This window comes from Vulpes vulpes, chromosome 8 (assembly GCF_048418805.1).
Source record: "Vulpes vulpes isolate BD-2025 chromosome 8, VulVul3, whole genome shotgun sequence".
Lineage (NCBI taxonomy): Eukaryota > Metazoa > Chordata > Mammalia > Carnivora > Canidae > Vulpes > Vulpes vulpes.
This window is the reverse complement of record NC_132787.1, coordinates 91,662,616-91,681,714: the sequence shown is the minus strand read 5'-3', so window position 1 is coordinate 91,681,714 and position 19,099 is coordinate 91,662,616. Positions and strand designations below refer to the sequence as shown.

At 60.9% G+C, this 19,099-nt stretch overlaps 1 protein-coding gene across 2 annotated transcripts; it reads left to right on the top strand.

Annotated features, from left to right (window-relative positions):
* The first annotated feature begins 3,649 nt into the window (after nucleotides 1–3,649).
* On the top strand, nucleotides 3,650–18,911 carry GAREM2 (GRB2 associated regulator of MAPK1 subtype 2). Of its 2 annotated transcripts, none has more exons than XM_072767477.1 (6): nucleotides 3,650–3,879; nucleotides 6,653–6,793; nucleotides 13,074–13,204; nucleotides 14,110–15,177; nucleotides 16,040–16,209; nucleotides 16,503–18,911. In XM_072767477.1, exons 1-6 carry the CDS (start codon nucleotides 3,768–3,770, stop codon nucleotides 17,503–17,505), a joined length of 2,625 nt encoding a protein of 874 aa, XP_072623578.1. In that variant the 5' UTR covers nucleotides 3,650–3,767; the 3' UTR covers nucleotides 17,506–18,911. The 2 variants fall into 2 exon arrangements, with proteins under 2 accessions (XP_072623578.1, XP_072623579.1); XM_072767478.1 differs by lacking the exon at nucleotides 3,650–3,879 and adding an exon at nucleotides 8,862–8,927 and having other exon boundaries at nucleotides 6,663–6,793.
* Nucleotides 18,912–19,099: the final 188 nt, after the last annotated feature.

Below are 19,099 nucleotides of genomic sequence, written 5' to 3'. Positions count from 1 at the left end.
GCAGGCTCCCTATGGGGAGCCTGATGCGGGACTTGATCCCAAGACCCTAGGATGACACCCTGAGCCAAAAGCAGACTCAACCACTGCGTCACCCATGGGCCCCTGTAAGCATTGTTTCTAATGGGCATGTGTTATTTGCCTTAGAAACGCCTAATGACAGTACAGCTACCCTCAGCTGCCCAGCCCAGATGCAAATATTTATGGCAAAATCATGGTGACGGTGGCACAATGTGGTGAATACACTAAAAACAAAATTGTGTACTTTAAATGGATGAATTGGGATCCCTGGGTGGCTTAGTGGTTAAGCGCCTGCTTTCGGCCCAGTGCATGATCCTGGAGTCCCAGGATCGAGTCTCACATCAGGCTCTCTGCATGGAGCCTGCTTCTCCCTCTGCCTGTGTCTCTGCCTCTCTCTGTGTGTCTCTCATGAATAAATAAATAAAATCTTTAAAAAAAAATTAGGAGGGAGAGTAAGCAGGTATTTCTATAATACCTGGAGGATTCATAAGAATATTACCTCTACTTTTGTGTACATTTTGAATTTTCTTTTTTTAAAAGATTTTATTTATTTGACACAGAGAGAGAGCATAAGCAAGGGGAATGGCAGAGGGAGAGGGAGAGGGAGAAGGGCCCAACATGGGGCTCCATCCCAGGACCCCGGTCATGACCTGAGCCAAAGGCAGATGCTTAACTGACTGAGCCACCCAGGCGCCCCATTTCGGATTTTCTAAAATAAAAAGTTGGATACAGTATTTCCTAGAATTCTCAGAGGTGCTTACCCAAACGTTCCGTGGCCTCCCGCAGTTCGTGGGCTCCGAGAAGGCTGTCTATCCCATCTGGGGAGGGCTGTTTCACACGCAACCCTGGCCACTGCCGGCCCCTTTTGCCATCGTTCGACTCCACTGACCACCCTGCCCTGCTCACGGGCCACTCGGCTAACCTCTGCCACCGTCTGGCCTCTGGGCCAACAGTGGGCCTCTGCCAGGGCTGTGACCCCCTCCCCGTCCTCTCCTCCAGGCCACTGAGCTCTCTTGTGTCCTCCCCTCCGGCCGGTAGGGAGCCACCTCCCACCTGCCACCGCCAGCCCTGTCTGGGGCCTGAGGCAGAACCCACAGCAGAGCAGCGGGGATCCCAGGCACCCAGCCCTTGCCTCCACCTCTCAGCCTGACACAGACTCCCCCAGACGGCAGAGCTCAGGCACAGTGTCACAGGCCCCCTGGCTCTCTCCAGCTGCTCAGTCTGGCTTTCTAACTTCTTCCCACCTCACCTCACTTCCTGGCTCTCTGTCCTGCCACCACCTTTCCAGAAGCCTCCTTTAAGATCTATCTTCTGTCACTTACAAGTGACACCGAGTTCATTCTGACACAGCTCCTGAGCTCCAAACGAATCATTTGTGTCAGGCCCTTGAGATGTGCCAATCATTCAAAAAGCCCTGGAGAGATTCTGGAACATTCTACATCAGTTGGTAAGTGGGTCCAACCAGTTAAGTGGTTCTGCCTGATGCTTCACACCTATGTGGTCCCTGACTCAGCCAAAATCCAGAGCCGTAGGGCTTTTGGCATGAAAAACGGAGGGTGGCTTCAGGGAGAGAGGACTGCAGGAGGAACGGAGGTCAGGCTGGGACAGCAGGACTGGAAAGGAGGAAGGGCTATGTGTGACACATGCTAGAAGCAGGCTCACCAGGACTCTGACCAGGTGGATGTAAATAAGGGGTGAGGGGATTTCCAGATTGGGGCACCAGGTGAAAGGTCATTCCTTAGCTGGGATAGAAGGTAAGAAAGGAGCAAACGCAAGTGTAAGGGTTGAAATGCCAGGGCAGATGCCACTGGGGCGGTGGAAGAGCAGAGCTGGAAACTGAGGTCCAGAGCCAGGTGAGCCGGGGTGAGCCGGGGTGAGCTGGCGTGCCAAGTGTGAAAAACCGAGGTAGACTCAGGCGGCTCGGAGGCGTCCTTCAGAGATTGGGTGACCACACGGCCTGGTCCTGGTTTACACCTGCTGTCCTGGGGTCTGGTTTATGCCTATTGTTCCACTCAGCACCTCCTTCACTCTCAGAAGAGTTCTCGTTTGGATGACACATGATGTGGTCAGCCCACCCGAGACAGCCTGCAGGGCAGGGAAAGCAGAGGGAGGAAGTCAGGCTCCTTTCACCCACTTGCTTCCTTCCGCCTCCTCATCTTCCCCCTCTGCCCCTCCGTGCCTGCATTTCCCCCTTGCTCTACCTTCTTCATCCCCACTCCCCACAGGCTGTCTGTCACATCGCGGTGGCTGAAGGAAAAGTGACCCAGGGCCAGCTGCTCAGCCTCTGGCGGTGGACACAGGGAGGCCGCCTTGGCGGGGCTGGGGGCCACAGAGGCCTGGGTGTGGAGTTAGCACAGCCTCCTGGTCCTCCTGCTGCCTTCCTGTTCTGTTACCTCGGAGCAGGGCACTCCTGCTCTTGGGGTTGCCCTTTCTACTGTCTGCTGAAGATGGAGACGGAACGAGTCATGTGAAACACCTCTTGGCACTGAGAAGTGGGGTTCACCTTACCTGGTGCCGCTTCTCATGGGGTTCCCATCCCCAGTGTGGGAGGTCAGTCACCTGGAGGAGAGGGCTTACGTGCATGTGGGGGGTGTCTCCCGGGTTGGAAGGCTGAGGACTAGAGTCCACGGAGCCCTCGAGGACCAGCCCAGGGGCTTAGACCTACTTCCTGGCGGCCCCTGGCCCCTCCGCGGGCCTGCACCCGCCCCGATCACCTGCAGGAGGCGCCGCAGACCCGTGGAGCGGCCAAGGGAGGCCTCGGCCGGGCGCGGGGCTGGAGCCTCCGCGGCTTCTGGGAAGGGCTTCCCTCCCGTTAGGGGCGGCCGAGCTGAGCCGAGGGGTTGGAAGCGGGCGAGGACAGCACAAGGGGAGAGCGACTTAAGGGACTGAGCCAAGGGACAGGGGTTCTTCTGCGCCTGAGCGAGCGGACTCCAGCCCCGAGGACCTGCCCGGGCCTCAGTCTGCTCCGGAGGAGAACGGGAGCGGCTGTACCCGGTGCGCGGCCAAGTGGGGAGCTCCCGGCCCACGAGACTCGTGAAAATCTAAAGTCAGAGGGGCTGGGAGCCCGGCAAGCGCTCCTGGGGGGGCTCGGCTCAGGGGCGAGCACCGGGGAAGGCAGTAGGTTTTGAGGTCAAACCGGGATTCAAGGCCGAGCTGTCGCTTGAACTGTCTGAGCCTCAGTTTGCTCATCGGTAGAATGGGGTTAATGAGGCGGCCTCGCCGGGCTGAGTGGAGCTGGAGGAGATAAACGCCCCGGAAGCCGGGGCCGCAGCGGGAAGGGGAGCGGGACCGGGGGGGGGGAGGGGGGGGAGGCGACTGGGGGCGGGCGGGGGGCGGGGGCCGGGCAAGGTGGGGAGCTGCGCCCCCGCCGCCCCGCCCCCGAGAGGCTGCCGCGCGTCCTCCTCCGCGTCCCCGGCGCCGCCCGCCGCCGTCCGCGGTCGCGAGCTGTCACCTGGCCGCCCGGGGAGGGGCGCGCGGGGGCGGGGGCGGGGGCGCGGGCGCGGGCGCGGGGAGGCGGGACTTGGCGGCGGCGGGCGGGGGCGGGGGCGGGGGCGCGGGCGGGGGCGGGGGCGGGGGCGGGGGCCGGCGCCCCGCGGGGAGGTCGGCCACGTGACGCCGCAGCCCGGGCCGGGCGGCCAGGCGGGGAGCGCCGCGGCGGCCCCAGGAGGCGGCGGCGGGCGCGGGAGCCCGGGCCGCGCGGGACTGGCCGTCGGGGCCCCGGGACGGCGGCCCCCGGGGGCGCCCATGCCATGGAGAAGCTGGCGGCCGGGCTGGCCGGCCTGCGCTGGAGCATGGGCGCCTTCCCGCTCGACCTCATCGTCAGCCGCTGCCGCCTGCCCACGCTCGCCTGCCTCGGGCCAGGTACCGGGGTGCGGGGAGGGCGGGGGGCGGGGCGGGGGCTCCCGGGCGGGGCCGGGGCCGTGAGGACGCGGCCCCCGCCCCGCCCCCGCACCGGCCCGCGCGGCCCCCGGCGGCGCCTTCCCTGGAGACCCGGGCCGGGGCCGTGGCCGGGACCGGGGCCGCCGCCTCCTGGGCCCCGCGCGGGGCACGGGCCGCGGGGCCGGGCGGGGGCAGCGCTCCGCGGGCCGCCAGAGCCGCGCCCGCCCCGTCGGCGCAGCCCCCCTCGGGCTCAGACCCGCGCGGCCGCGCCCCCGCCCTTTGTCTCCCGCCTCACCTCGGTCCTCCCGGGCCCCTCGGGCCTCGGACTCGTGTCCCCGCCGCCCCCGCCCCCGCCCCGCCCCGCCCGGCCCCGCTTGGGGCCCTGCTCACGCCTTCCCTTTCGGGGACAGGCCCCAGGGCTTGGCCCTCCCGCCGGGCGCGCCCGACCCCGGCCCCGGCCCCGGCCCCGACCCCGACCCCCGCCCCGGCCCGGCCGCCCCACGTCGTGCCCCCTTCCCGGGCCCGGGGCGCTCTGCGACGGGGCTGCGCGTGGGGGCCCGCGAGGGGCCCGCGAGGGGGAAGGGGCCGCTCGCTGGAGGAGGGGCGGGATCCGGGGCTGGCAGCCAGGCCGGGGGTTTTGTGTGCGAGAAGAATAGGGGTTTGGCCCGCGTTGGCACAGTCGCTTCCCTGAATGCTAATGGGGCCCGGCCCGGCGGCCCGCTCCTCCCCGCTCCTCCCCGCTCCTCCCCGCTCCTCCCCGCTCCTCCCCGCTCCTCCCCGCTCCTCCCCGTGGGGCCGCAGCCCCTCCTGCGACCAAAGCGGGCACCGGGCGCGTCAGGCTGTGCCGCGATCGCTCCCAGGCGGCCCGGGCCGGGCCGTCGACAGGTGCTCTCTGGGTCGTCGGCCGTGATCCTGTGATCCCGAGACCGGCAGTGTCAGCATCAAGGCTGGTGTGGGCTAGGCTGGCCCTGCGTCCTCCCTGGCCACTTCCCACACATCCCCCTTTGCACCCCCCTCCTGGGGGCCTTTCTGAGCTCCCCGGCCTGGGCAGGCCACTTTTTAGAGTCCCTTGACTCCTCTGGCGCCCCTGACTTGGGGCCCCCGGCAGCACCCCTTGGAGTAGTTTATTGTCTTAACGCTAGGCTGCAAGGTCCTCGGAAGAAGATCTCCTGCTTAACAAAGATAAGGGGCTTACCAAACCACTGGAGGAGCAAATAGACAGCTGGTGTGGGGGCCTAGCTGTGACAGTGGTGGCTATGGCTGGGGTCACCATGAGTGTGAATGGGTGAACAAAAGTATGTCTCCAAGTCTTAAAAGCCCCCCTATGTCTGTCCATTTGGGAGAGGCCCCTCGGCGGGATGAGACTGAGACGTGTCAGTGGGGCGACAAGCTCTTGTCTCTGGGCTAGCTGGCTCAACTGTTGGGGACCGTGACCCATGGCTGTTGATGTGTGCCCTGCGTGGCTGTGGCCCGTGTCCCTGTGGAAAGGCAGGCTGGGCTTTGGAGAGCTCTAGAAAGAGCTGCAGAGTAGGAGAGCTGCTTCGGCTCCGGGAGGGGAGGGGAGGGGCTAGAGGCTGAGGAGGAAGGCTGGGGCACCCTCCAACACAGTAGGAGCCAGCCCCCCCACAAACCATGGGCACATCCTCCCCATGTACTTCATGGAGCCCTCTGTCATCAGGATAAACCACTTCCCATTGGGTTGGGTGGCAACAATTTAAAGTTGTGTCTGAGGGCTGGGAAGGAGGCATCCCCCACCCCCTCCCTGCCCACCAGCTGCAGCCAGGAGACCGTTCCACCGGCCTCCTGGAAGCTGGGCCAGCCCCTCCTGCTCCCCTGGAAACCGTTGCTGGGATTGGAGCCTCCTGGGCCCAGGCCCCTCCCGACACCTCTGCCCCAATGCAGCTTCCCCCAGAACTAGGCCCTCCCCCCATCCAAGTCCTCCCCAGCCCCCAACCTCATCACTGTGCTCCGGAGACTGGGAGGGTGAAGGGCTGACAAAGGGGAGAGCCAAGAAACAGCTTCTCTGAGAGGGGCGATGGGGGTATCTGAGACCTTCTTCCCTCTCTCTTGAGGTCCCCTGAATGTAGGAGCCCCCTGTGGCAGTGGGTGCAGGAATCTGCTCCTCCAGGCTGTTCTTCTGCCCTGAGTGATGTATGGCTCTAGGGGAGCCCTCGGCTGAGGCCCACAGCCGATAGCCCTGTCTCAGCCCTGTCTGGGCCCCAACCAAGGCCCTCCTTGCCTGGCTTAGGCACTGACTTGGGGGCCAGCTCTAGTGTCTGCTGCCCAGTAAGTCCTCGCCCGCCCCCAGCTCGTTTGCTGCTCCCCTCTGGGAGGGCCTGGACATCCTCCACTCAATGGCAAAGGCGGCCTGTTTTCTCGGTTCACCTCTCTTTCCACTTCCGCTTGGATCCGAACACTCCTGGGGGCTGGAGGACAGGGCTGTTCATCTGCTGGGAGGTGCCCCCCCCTTTCTCTGGCCCCCACGCAGCCCTGGGCCTGGGACAGCAGGTGGCCCAGGCCAGTGGTGAATGAAGGACTCTGACTGGGCTGTTTGCTGGGACTCTGGGAGATGGGGCATGACTCACAGCGCTGCAGCCACAGTGGCAGACCGCCTGTCCCTTGAGCATTTTTGACCTGGACAGGGATTGTGGGGAGCTGTCCCAGTCCGGGGCTTGGAGAAGAAGTCAGCCTCCCTACTCTCTCTGCCCCTCCTAATGTTCGCTTTACCTTTCCTTCCTCTTCCTTCGCCTCCCAGGGGAGTATGCCGAGGGTGTCAGTGAGAGAGACATCCTGCTCATTCACTCCTGCCGCCAGTGGACAACGGTGACAGCCCATACCCTGGAGGAGGGCCACTATGTCATCGGACCCAAGATTGACATCCCCCTGCAGTACCCAGGTGTGCCCAGCCAGGGACAGATGACACAGAGCTCCTGGGGAGTGTAGGCAGGAGGGTAGGGGGTGGGGCTTGGGAGCAGCTGTTGGTGACTGCCCTTGGAACCAGGGATGAGCAGGGATGAGTGAGGGCCCACTGGCTGGCAGCGGGTGGTTAAGGTTAGGGCCTAGTGTTTTGTTTTTTTGTTTTTTTGTTTTTTTTTTTTTAAGATATTTATTTATTTATTTATGAGAGACACAGAGAGAGAGAGAGAGAGAGAGAGAGGCAGAGACACAGGCAGAGGGAGAAGCAGGCTCCATGCAGGGAGCCCAAAGTGGGACTCGATCCCGGGTCTCTAGGATCGCGCCCCGGGCTGAAGGTTGTGCCAAACTGCTGAGCCACTGTGGCTGCCTAAGGGCCCAGTGGTTTTCATACTGTTCTGGGGAGTCCTGGGTTTCTTGTTGCAAACCTTTTGGTTCACATTTTATTTTAAAATAGATCTTAAACTAATGATTAAAAAACCAACACTCTCAAATTGATACGAATCAAACCTTAACTCCCCGTTAGAGACCTTGAGTGTGTACCATGAGCTGCCTCATTAAGCCTTTTTTTTACAGACCCTCAATGAAAATATGGCCAGAATCTTCTCAGTAGCGTGCAACCCAGACTCCTCAGAAACACAGGGATGCTCAGGCTGATTTATAGCTGCATTGGTCTAATCCTATTCTTCCCAATTTTTATGTTAAACTCATTGTTTTCATTGATTGATCTTATAAGGGAATGTTAAAATTTAGACTTTTAAATAAGATGATGCTAATGAATTTCTACTTTTATCTTTTATATATATGATGTTGACATCCTGTATCAGATTTTGTCTGCAGAAAGGATTCTGCTGGAAAGGGAAAGTCCAGCCCTTATATTTCACACATCGTAAAACAGATGGTTTATGAGGGAAGTGACTTGCCCAGGGTCATACGGCTAGTAAGCAGCGGAGCTCGGGCTGGAACCCAGGTCACCTGACTCCTGGGCCAGTGCTTGCTGGCACCACACCAGCAGTGCAAGTGTGTCATCACGTGGGTGGGCAGGGTAGGAATCTCGTAGCCCCATCCCAGCAATTCCCCCATGTGAGCCCAGGATTGCACAGTTCCTGTGTGTTAAACACATGGCTGTCTTCCAGACACTCATTTTATCCTCACAGCCACCCTGTGAAGTCTAATTAACTCCATCTAGCTCACAGACTGAGGCTCCAGGAGTTTCAGTAGCCTGCCTCCCACCCCCAGCCCTTCCTGGGTCTCTTCTGAAGAAGGAGGACGGAACTAAGACAAAGGCTTGTGCTCTCTACAACAACCCTGCGAAGTTGGTATCCCCGTAACCCTCACACCCCATTTAAAAACAGAAAACCCAAGTGTCTTTCTGACCTGGGGTTCTGTCAGGAGCCCCTGAGAAGGTTTGCTAGAAATTTCCCAGGCTGGGTATCTGGTGTTGGTCCAAGAAGAGGTCCCAGGTCCTTGTCTTGAGATAAAGCAAAAATTGGAAAAAGTCCTCAGTGACAGAGTGTGACTTTACTGTCCTTCGTCAGTTGTGTTAGTGAGAATCTAGGAAACCAAGGCACAGAGCCTCCTAGGGAAGAGTAAGTGCAGGAGGCTCCTAGCCCTTCCCCTATGTCTTTTGGTGCCCCTGAGTGCATGCAGACCGTGTGGTCATGGGGTGACAGCTGGCCTGTAGGAGAGGCACATCCCCATCTGCATCTTTCCGGTGGGTGGTTCTGTGGGGGAGGGGACGGCAGGCCCCTTAGCGGGAGGGGCGGGGTGATGAGGAAGCTGAGAGCACAGCTCCAACCCCACGGCCAGTTCCTCCTAATGAATTAATAATGGGGTGGGCAGGGGCAGGGGCAGCGGCTGCGGACCGAGAGCCTCCTCGGGGAAGGCGGGGGAGGGGAGTGTGCAGCCCAGCACCCCGAGAGGAGGGAGAGGAGCGTCGGCAAAACTTGGTTGCCCCGAGGCAGCCCCCGCCGGCCTGGGTGCGGGGCCAGGTGGTCTGGTCAGTGTTGGCCTGCACTCTGGGAGCTAAGCTGTATGCTTCCATTTCACAGATGGGAAAACTGAAGCCTCCAGACGTTAGTGTGCCTGAGGTCCACAGCTGGTTGGGACCCGACTAGGTCTGTTGGCCCCCAAGTCTGTACATTTATCCACCTTTCTTTTTTTTAAGATTTTATTTATTCACGAGAGACACGGAGAGAGAGAGAGAGAGAGAGAGAGAGGAGAGAGAGAGAGAGAGAGGCAGGACACAGGCAGAGGGAGAAGCAGGCTCCCTGCAAGGAGCTCGATGGTGGACTCCATCCCGGACCCTGGGATCACGCCCTGAGCCCGAGTCAGACGCTCACCCGCGGAGCCACCCAGGCGTCCCTTATCCACCATTCTTGAGGGAACGGCGGCCGGGGGGGGGGGGCGCTGGGAGGAGGGGGCAGAAGCAGGGCCGCGGGGCAGCGCTAATGTGCCCCTGGGCCAGGGAGGGCAGGGGCAGGGGCGGGCCGGGGCGGGTCCCTAGGCCCGCGGGCCCTGGAGGTCTCAGGCCGGGGGAGGCAGGAGAGGAAGCTGCAGGGGGATGAAGGCTTCCCGGGGCTAGCGCCTCACTCCCGGGAGGGCTCCCTTCCTTCCTTCCTCCCGCCGTAATGACCGGTGCTGGGCGGGGGCTGCGGCCGAGGCTGGTGCTGCTGCCATGGTTACATCGATCTGCCGGCCACATCCTCCCCCGGCTGCAGCCCCGACTCACTCCCGCTCTCCCCGCGCGGCTGCTGGGGGTCGGGGCTTGTGCGGCTGGGGGGGACGAGCCCAGGTGGGGGGTGCGCCACCCGGGTCGGAAGGTGGCAGCTCTGCAAGTCCTCCTGCAGGACCCCCGGAGCCCTGCTCCCTGCCGGGCCCTCCCCCTGTATCCCCACCTGCATCCCCGCCACCCTGGGGCCGGGGCACATCTTCCTACAAGGGGCTCCCCCCAGTGGTTAGGGCAGGACTCGCCTTCCACCTTTCTCCCGGGCACTGGCCCTTCCGTCTCTGCAGTCTCCCTGCTTTCCTGCTTCTGCTGATGGGCTCTGTCCTCGGCCCTCCTTTCTTCATGCCCAGCACTGGGGAGGGGTGGTGAGGGGTCCTCCGTTTGGGATGCTGGCTGGGTTTTGGGGAATCTAGGACCGCCCCCCAACACACACACTGTATACAAAATGGTGTTGGTGTCCATGCCAGGAGTACACTGTGGGCATTTTTCTGGGAAGGGGGTTCCCAGAAGAGGGTTGCTAATGAACTTGTAGGATTGAGATCCTCTGCTCTTCCTCTTTCCTTGAGCCATCTTCCCTGGCCTACCTGAAGACCCCTCCTGTGGGCTGCTGACCTTCAGTTTGTTGTTGTTGTTGTTCTTCTTTTGAGATTTTATTTATTTGAGAGAGAGTGCAAGAGAGCACAAGCAGGGAGCCCAACGCAGGGCTGGACCCCAGGACCCCAGGATCATGACCTGAGCTGAAGGCAGACACTTAGCTGACTGAGTCACACAGATGCCCCCAGTCTGTACCACTGACCAGGAGTCCTGAGGCCCTGCACCCACATGCTCACCCCCTGGAGGGCCTCACTTGGCCTCCTCAGGACTGGCTCCTGCCCCCGTGTTACTTCCAGGTTCCCAGTTAGCAGTTCTGCCAAGGTCCATTTTTTTTTCTTCCTTTTTCTTCCTTGTAGTTTCAAATTTTTATTTCAACTCCAGTTAACATAGTGTGCTATTAGTTTCAGGTGTAGAATGCAGTGATTCATCACTTACATCCCTGGTGCTCATCAGGCCAAGAGCCTGGATCCCCAGGCCTCATCTCCCCCGGCCCCTGCCCCCCTTCCCCTGGGAAACCTCAGTGTGTTGTCTTTTGTTAAGAGTCTGTGTTCCGGGATCCCTGGGTGGCGCAGCGGTTTGGCGCCTGCCTTTGGCCCAGGGCGTGATCCTGGAGACCCGGGATCAAATCCCACATCGGGCTCCCGGTGCATGGAGCCTGCTTCTCCCTCTGCCTGTGTCTCTGCCTCTCTCTCTCTCTGTGACTATCATAAATAAAAAAATTAAAAAAAAAAAAAAAAAAAAAAAAAAAAAAAGAGTCTGTGTTCCCAGCTCCGTTTCTGACCGAGCTGGTGACCCGCCCCCTGTCCTCCCCCTGCCTGCCCCTAATCTGCCACCCGGGCCTTCCTTCCATGCACCTCTCACTCTGCTCCATTTCATTGTTCCCTCAGTCGCTGTCCCAGCCCTGCAGCAGAACTGTCACTGGCTGACTGGCCGCTCCACTTTCTTTAGAGAGTTCAACATGGATCTTGGCATTTCCTTGCCCAAAACACTGTCATTGCTTTAATTTCTTTTTCTTTTTTTCTCTTTATTTTGGGGGATGGAAGGAGGCTGTCAGGTGACCCTTTATTGAAATACTTTCCTTTTTGGTTCTTAGCTAGCCAGGCAATCCCCCCTGCATCATTGCTGACTCCTGGTGTCATGAAAGTGGCAGCCATCAACACTGCAGTCCACAGACTGGGCAGTCCAAGATCTCTTTAATGGTTCCAGAGACTTCTCTAGCTAAAGATCCGTGCTGCTTTTATGGGGCAGTGTTGACAATCTCCTCAAAAGTGACATTTCCACTGTGACTCGGGTTTTTCTGCTTCTGTCTCTTGGCGGTTCCGTGAGGGCTTTGATGATCAGAGCAGAGGCAGAAGGTACCATTTCAGTCTGGGCCTGTTAGTTCCGAAGGGTCAGTGTCCCTCTTCTCCCCAGACCCTTGCAGTCACTGCTGGCCTGGGCAATGTCCTCCCTCAGCTTATTTGAGGGTCAATCTTGGGGACCCAGCAGATGTGGCATCAACTTCCCCAGGTATAAGACTTTGATCTTGTTGGGGTTGAATTTAGGCAGCATGGTGGAGGCAGCTGGTGGCAGGGACAACAGAAGGAAGCGGCCACGTTGGCTTCCTCTGAGCTGAAAGCCAAAGGCTCATTTCTTACTGAGTAGAGCCCTTCTGCCTTGGCCTGGCATTCAGAGCCTTTCATCCCCTGGATGCTGCTTCCCCTGCCTCAAGGCCAGGGCACGGGCACTCCCCCTTTCAGCCTGGCAGTCCGCACCATTTCTTCCATGTAGACTGTTCTGTGAAACTCTTATAATTCTAAAGATCCCCTCGGGAAGGTTTCCTGTAACTCCGTGGTCGTCTGGCTTTGTAGCCCCGGGTCCGTCGTAGCGCCGGCCCCAGCCCACCGTCACCGGGGGCTCCCTGTTACACCCATTCCTCCAGGATTACCTAGGTTTGCACCCTCTGTTGGGTCTAGTCCAGCATCTGGCACCCACAGGGTCCTCCATAAATGTTTGTGGGATGAATAAATGCTTGGACCATGACTGTAGCAACCACCTGGAAGATTTTGGAAGCTAAAAAGCCACCTTGTCTTCCCTTGGCCTGTTGGCCACTCACCTAAGAGTCTCCTCTGTCTGTGGAAGGCTTGAGAAGAGGCCATCCATCCAGATATGTGGGAGTTTCACAGCTGTCCTTGCTCTCATGTAGGTGGGCACATAAAACATGGGCAGCCAGTGAGGTGAGACAGTTTACACAAAGGTGTCAGCTTCATGGATTAGCCTCCTTCTTGGAAAGTCCATATCCTTTGAGGGCATCCGTCAAGCCAGCCCAAATAGTCCTAGAGTGTAGGCTCCGAAGGAGGGGATTTTGCTGGGCTCAGGTCAGAGGCCTCTGAGATGGTGGGGCTAGATGTTGGAACAGGGCAGGGTCTGGGAACAGAGTGGAGTCTGAGCAGCTCTCCTGGGGCCAAGCCCCTGTCTGCCCAATGCTCAGCAACCCACAGTTGATACACTGGATGCTAGATCCAGACAGGGCCCCAAATCAGCTGCTCCTGCACCCTCCTCCTAGGTGAGGACCCAGAGCGGGGAAGGGACTCATTGAGGGTCACAGAAGGTCAGAGAAGGACTAGGACAAAATAGGAGGCAGCATCTCCAGTACCACACTGATGCTTGGTTAGAGGCCAGTGGTGTGTGCAAGTGTTTGGCTGCCAGTTTGCATCTGGATTTCTCTGGGCAGGCAGCTGCTAACCTCCTCAGCTACCCACACACTCTCCATGGGGTTCTAGATGCTGGGTCTGTGCTCACCTTCACCCTTGAGCCAGCTGACCACCTTGAGCCACCTCCTGCTAGTGCAGACCTGCCTTTCTGCCCGCCTGCGTTCTGGAGGGGCTGGCTGAGCTGAGGATAGCAGAAGTAGGGAGTGGCAGGCAGGCCTGCCCTAGCAGCCTATGTTCCTCCTGTGTAGGGAAGTTCAAGCTCCTGGAACAGGCCCGGGATGTGCGGGAGCCAGTGAGGTACTTCAGCAGCGTGGAGGAGGTGGCCAGCGTCTTCCCTGACCGCATCTTTGTGATGGAAGCCATCACCTTCAGTGTCAAGGTCAGTCCTTGCCACACCAGGCACGATGCCCCCACACTAGTTAGGAGGTCGCCCTTAGGCAGAAGGTGTCAGTGTGGCTTCTGGCAGTTCCTGGATGGCATTTGGCATGATTGGGCCATATGGAAGGGTTAGTTGTAGGACCCTCTGGTCTGCAGAACTTTCTGGAAAGGTGGTGAAACAGGAGTTAAGTGTGTGTGGAGCATCATGCTTGATTTGGAGACCTTCAGGGCAGCCTGTCCTAGTGTCCACTGATGTAAGGGTAGTAGCTTTGGCGGTGGGGGGTGGGGACACAGTACCAGCAGTCCCCCACTTGTGTACAGATAGCTCTTTACTGTTTACAGACCCTTATCCATCAATTCATTACTCTTCACAGAAGCCTTGTTGAATGGATGGAGCATTTTTTAAAAAAAGATTTTATTTATTCATGAGACACACACACACACACAGAGAGAGAGAGAGAGAGAGAGAGAGAGAGAGAGAGACACAGGCAGAGGGAGAAGCAGGCTCCATGCTGGAAGCATGACGTGGGACTCGAACCCTGGTCTCCAGGATAATGCTCTGGGCTGAAGGGGCGCTAAACCGCTGAGCTCCCCCCCCCCGCCCCCCCCCCCCCGGGCTGCCCTGGATGGAGCATTATTGTGCCCGAATTGTAAAGATAACAATAATATAAGTTGTCATTTACTGGATGTTTTCCAAGTCGATCGCTGTACATAGAGCAATTCTTCCAGTAGGAGTTATCCCGTGAGGCAAGTAGGACCCCAGAGGTAGCTCATTCAAGGCTGCACAGCTGCCCTGTGGCCTCTCCAGGAGGGGAGGGTGGGCCTCCTGATGGGATGTGAGCCCGAGGAAGGGCGTCTTTCCCTGGGGCTCCGGCTCAGGCCTCGCCTGGCTTCTGGGCTGCGCAGGTGGTGTCGGGCGAGTTCAGCGAGGACAGCGAGGTGTACAACTTCACGCTGCACGCGGGCGACGAGCTCACACTCATGGGCCAGGCGGAGATCCTGTGCGCCAAGACCACCAAGGAGCGCTCGCGCTTCACCACGCTGCTGCGCAAGCTGGGCCGGGCGGGGGCGCTGGCCGGGGTGGGCGGCGGCGGCGGCGGCGGGGGCCCCGGGGGCGCGGCGGCCGCGGGCGGCGGCGGCGGCGGCGGCGCCAGGCCCATCAAAGGCAAGATGCCCTGCCTCATCTGCATGAACCACCGCACCAACGAGAGCCTGAGCCTGCCCTTCCAGTGCCAGGGCCGCTTCAGCACGCGCAGCCCGCTGGAGCTGCAGATGCAGGAGGGCGAGCACACGGTGCGCGCCATCATCGAGCGCGTGCGGCTCCCGGTGAACGTGCTGGTGCCCAGCCGGCCGCCGCGCAACCCCTACGACCTGCACCCGGTGCGGGAGGGCCACTGCTACAAGCTGGTCAGCATCATCTCCAAGACCGTGGTGCTGGGGCTGGCGCTGCGCCGCGAGGGCCCGGCGCCGCTGCACTTCCTGCTGCTCACCGACACGCCGCGCTTCGCGCTGCCGCAGGGCCTGCTGGCCGGGGACCCGCGCGTGGAGCGCCTGGTGCGCGACAGCGCCTCCTACTGCCGCGAGCGCTTCGACCCCGACGAGTACTCCACGGCCGTGCGCGAGGCGCCCGCAGAGCTGGCCGACGACTGCGCCAGCCCGCGCCGCGCGCGCCTCTGCCTGCCCGCGCCCCCGCGCGCCCCCGCGCCCGCGCCCGCGCCCGCGCGCGCCCCCGGCCCGCCCGGCGACGGCGACCAGGAGTACGTGAGCCCCGACTGGGCCGGCGCCGCCGAGTCCGCCGCGCCGCCCGCCGAGATCCCCTACGAGGAGCTGTGGACGCACCAGGCGGCCGAGGGCCTCGCCGAGGGCCGGGCCCGGCCGCCTCCCGGGCCCGATCTCATCTCCTTCGCGGCCGCCGGGCCGCCCCGCCTGGAGCCCGAGGCGCCGCCGCCTCCTGTGCCTCCCAAGTCCGAGGCGGTGAGTGGCCGCGGCGTCGGCGCGAGGGTGACCGGCGGGAGCGAGCTGGGGACTCGGCTGCAGGGAGGCGCCGGGCGGGCGGCCAGACGCAGGTTCTGCCGGGCCCAGCCTGCAGCCCCGGACCGGGGCGGGACCGGGGCGGGACCGGGAGGGGAAGGACTCAGGGCCTTACTGTCCTAAGGAATACTGGAGACCGCGGTGCTGGTAGGTCCCTAGTTGAGAGGATTTGGGATGAGCCCTAGGGTTCCACGGAGCGGGCGTCCTGTCAGTTGTCCGGTGGAAAGAAGGTCCCATGGTGGATTAAGTTTAGGAAGACGCAGCAGGCGATTCCTAGCCCACCCCCTCCTCACTTTGGAGCCACAGAACTTTGGTTTATTAAAGGCTCTGAGAAGTCCTGCGCCAAGGAACTCTAGTCGTGCCTAACGCAGAATTTTCCAACCATACTCGTCCTGGAAAATAGCTATTAACATCCCAGGGAGTCCACTAGGAGTATTTGGTTTATAAGGAAGGAACCCAGATGGTACAGACTTGTCCTTCCCTTTCTTCTCCCTGTCACACCACTGTCCTTTTCCTCGAGGAGGGACTACTAGCTCGACTTATCTGTTTCCATCCACTTCTGTATTCTCGTTCTTGCAGTCATGGTGGATTTCCAAGGCCCTAGGAGGTGGTGTGCGTGTGGTGGGCCCTCTTGGAGGGAAACAGGCTGCAGAGGCTGGGGGCGGGGGCGGTGAGTAGTTGGAGGTAAGGCAGAGGCAGCCTCGTGGCACTGTTAGTCCCTCCTGGCCCGGCTGCTTGGGACAGGGAAGATAAGGAGCGTCCACTGCTCGGGGCAGGGCGTGGAGCTGTGGCCCTCTGCTTGCAGGTGAAGGAGGAGTGTCGCCTGCTCAATGCGCCCCCCGTGCCTCCCCGGGGTGGCAATGGCGGCGGCCGGCTCTCGGGCAGCCCCCCGGTGCCCCCACGCTTCCCCAAGCTGCAGCCCGTCCACTCACCTAGCTCCAGCCTCTCCTACTACTCCTCTGGCCTCCAGGATGGGTGAGCCCCTTCCTTCTCTGGGCCTTCCTAGGTGGGGGGGGGGGGGGTGGGGGTGCAGGGAGGAGGGGAGGGGGGCCCACACCGAGGGAGAGGAAGAGTCCAGGCCTGCCAGCCAGAGCCTGTGGGTCCCTGAGCAGTTCCGAGCAGTCCCCGAGCGGGCGGGCGCCCGTGTGCCGAGATCACAGCGGCGCTCTCTGGCCCCGCGGAACTGTGCGCTGCGTCCTGTGTGTGAGCCCGGGGCGCCTCCCTCTGCGCTGCCTCACCCTTCCCTGTGTGTGTCTCTCTGCCCACAGGGCAGGTTCTCGCAGTGCCAGTGGCTCCCCGTCGCCGGACGCCTACTCCCTCTATTGCTACCCATGCACCTGGGGAGACTGCAAGGCGGGCGAGGCCTCCAGCCGCCCGCCCCCGGGACCCCTGCCGTCGACCACGCAGCCCAGCCAGGCCACCCGGGCCCTTGCAGAGCCCCTGGGCAGTCGAGCGGTCTCCCTCCTGGGGGCTGATCCCCCGGTGAAGGCGTACCACAGCTGCCCGCCTCTGTTCAAGCCCGCTCACCCCCAGAAACGCTTTGCTCCGTTCGGGGCCCTCAACCCCTTTTCGGGGCCTGCCTACCCCTCAGGCCCTTCTGCGGCCTCCTCTTCTGGGCCCACAACCAGCTCGGGGCCCCTGGCTACCTCCAGCCCTGCTTTCTCTCCAGGCCCAGGCTCACCAGGCCAGGCCTATTCGGTGGCCCCCACCTCCTCCTCCTCCTCCTCTGAGTGGCAGGAGCCCACCCTGGAGCCCTTTGACCCCTTTGAGCTGGGCCAGGGCAGTTCTCCAGAGCCTGAGCTGCTGCGCTGTCAGGAGCCCAGAGCTGGGGGGGCACCCTGCCTTTCTCCACTTGGACCCCCCAAGGCCTTTGAACCGGAAGGCTTGGTGCTGCGGCAGGTCCCTACCCCGCTGTCACCAGTGGCCCTGCAGGGGCCCGAGGCCAGTGGGGCACGGCTCCTTCTGGCCCAAGGGCGCCTGGAGGGGCCTCCTGCCAGTCCCCGGGACGGGGCCGCAGGCTGGGGAGGCCGGGATGCCTCCTCCTGGCAGCCCCCTGCTGACCTGTCTGCGCTCTCTCTGGAAGAAGTCTCTCGAAGTCTCCGTTTCATTGGGCTCTCAGAGGATGTGGTGAGCTTCTTTGCCCGAGAACGCATTGATGGCAGCATCTTTGTGCAGCTCAGTGAGGATATCCTGGCAGATGACTTCCACCTCACCAAGCTGCAGGTCAAGAAGATCATGCAGTTCATCAAAGGCTGGCGGCCCAAGATCTGACGTTCCCAGCTTGTAGCTGCACAACTGGAATCCTTGCACGGAGGCCCTGGGGGTTAGCCACGGTCTGCGGGGGGACAGCACTGCCAGAGCAGGTCCTGCCTGCGAGGAGAATCTATGCCAGACTGAGGCAGCTAGGCAGCCCCTCAGAAGTGAATCCAGGGGAGACACGCTTGGAAATGGGGACATCTGGCCTTTGTGCAGAGTAAGTGGGGAGGGGGTTGGAGGCAGCAGTGCACGCCTGGGCCTGGGGACACATTGCTGCGGTTCCCATGGTAGGGAGGGGCAAAAACTGGCCTTCATGGTGACCTGACATCCTCCCATGTCTTGATGTGGAGCTTCAGACATCTTGCACTTCTCGAGCTTGTAGGTTCAGGTTAGTGACAAGAGAAGAAGATGTCCCATAATTGAAGCACAGATCTCCCAAGAGCCCTCTCTCTCCTCTGTGTTCCTTGGGCCTTTGGCCTAAGTCGCCCGAGTCTGGGTGCCTTTTCCATTATCTCTGGGATGCCCTTCCCTTGCCCTTCCCTTCCCCTTCCCTTCCCCTTAGGGCCCTGGCCCCGAGTACAGGTGTATCCAGTACAGGTCTGTGGCATTGCCCCTCTGAGGCTCCAGCTCTGTGCGCTGGTTCACGGGTGAGGACTCTGGGAGAGCACAGCTCTGCTGTTGACCTGCTCATCTAGTTAAGGGAGGCAGACGCTCCCCTGACGTCTCTAGTGCCCAGGCTTCTGCCTTCTGTCCTGCCGGGTCGGGTCCCATCTGAGAAGCTTCTCAGTGGAAGAGCAGGTACATTGAGGTCAGCTGCTCCTGGGTTCTAGAGGCAAGTGGCCTTCTGCCCATCTCCTGCCCCCTTTGTTTGACTCTGGCAAACACCGGGTGTATCTCTCCGGTTTTCTGTCGCTGGCACGGGACGGGTGGGAAAGAGAAAGCACAGTGGTTTGGGGCAACTGGCTTTCTCCCCGCTCCTGGAGCTCAGGCCTCCCGCACGTGTTCCTGTGCCTCGCAGTGGGTGGCTGTGGCGATCTTGGGCGTGGCGATCTTCTTGTGCCCGGAGCAGGCTGGCCATTGTGTACAACCACCCATCCCCCTGTGCTCTCCGGGTTTCACTGCCCCAGAACCACACTAACTCTCCCCATGCCACTAGCGTCAGGCCCCACACGGACCAGCCTTCTCTGCTGCCTTATCTAGCCTACCTAGATATTTATTTCCTCCGTTTTTCTCTTAAGAGTAGTGAAGCCATGCTGGTGCTCATGCCCTGAGCAGATGCCTCCGCTCCAGGGGAAGGGAGTCAGGAAGTAGAGCACACAAACTGTGATCCTGAAGCATTGGGTTTCCTTGCCGATCACTCTGTGAATCCTCAAGGACTCGTGAAATAAATGCTAGAGCACTGAACAGCAGTGCGGGTGAAATTCTGGGTGTCAATGCTCTCTTCCTCTGGAGGGTCCCGAGAACTGACAGGTACAATGTGTAGGCCTCTGGGTACAAGAGAACTTTGGGATGGGGTGTGCATGTGGCCCACTCCTGGGTTCCCTTCTGAAAGCCCCTCCTCAGCCCCTATCCTACAAGAACCTTCCAGCTCCCACCAGTGTCTCAACGT